We start from the raw sequence: 362 nt of genomic DNA on the forward strand, positions 1-362 counted from the left end.
CCATGGATTCCATGGCTTCTGTGTTTATCGCGAGTTTGGAGTCCAGTTCCGTATCGGGAAGCATCTGTAAGGCGTGCTGCAGTATTTCTTGAACCTGGAGAATTCGATTTCAACGTCAGCACACAAGTTCAACATAGGCCGATAACATTACGATAAGATTCCAAAATCCGATATGTAAGTATACCTTTTCGAGATGTTTCTGAAAACGCAGCGCCGTCTCGTGACGTTGCCTTCGCTGCAGTTCCATCATGACTCGCAGCGTCTCTCTGGCCTGGTGCGGTCGAAATTCATTTAGCAGGTGATGAATGTGTATGAACAACAGACTGAGGTCCTCGACCTGCAAGAACGTTGACCGTTCAATT

At 47.0% G+C, this 362-nt stretch overlaps 1 protein-coding gene across 1 annotated transcript in view; it reads right to left on the reverse strand.

Annotated features, from left to right (window-relative positions):
• Positions 1-4: 4 nt before the first annotated feature.
• LOC112461958 (mediator of RNA polymerase II transcription subunit 7) overlaps positions 5-362 on the reverse strand; it is a gene marked incomplete at its 3' end in the record, with an annotated part of 1,029 nt that continues 671 nt past the window's right edge. Inside the window, 2 exon segments of the mRNA XM_025027434.1 lie at positions 5-94; positions 185-362. The exon segment at positions 185-362 is cut by the window's right edge and continues 102 nt beyond it. Coding sequence (XP_024883202.1) covers positions 5-94; positions 185-362 — 268 coding nt within the window.

Source organism: Temnothorax curvispinosus, unplaced genomic scaffold, assembly GCF_003070985.1.
Source record: "Temnothorax curvispinosus isolate PA1 unplaced genomic scaffold, ASM307098v1 QBEX01001274.1, whole genome shotgun sequence".
In the NCBI taxonomy this organism is placed as follows: Eukaryota; Metazoa; Arthropoda; class Insecta; order Hymenoptera; family Formicidae; genus Temnothorax; species Temnothorax curvispinosus.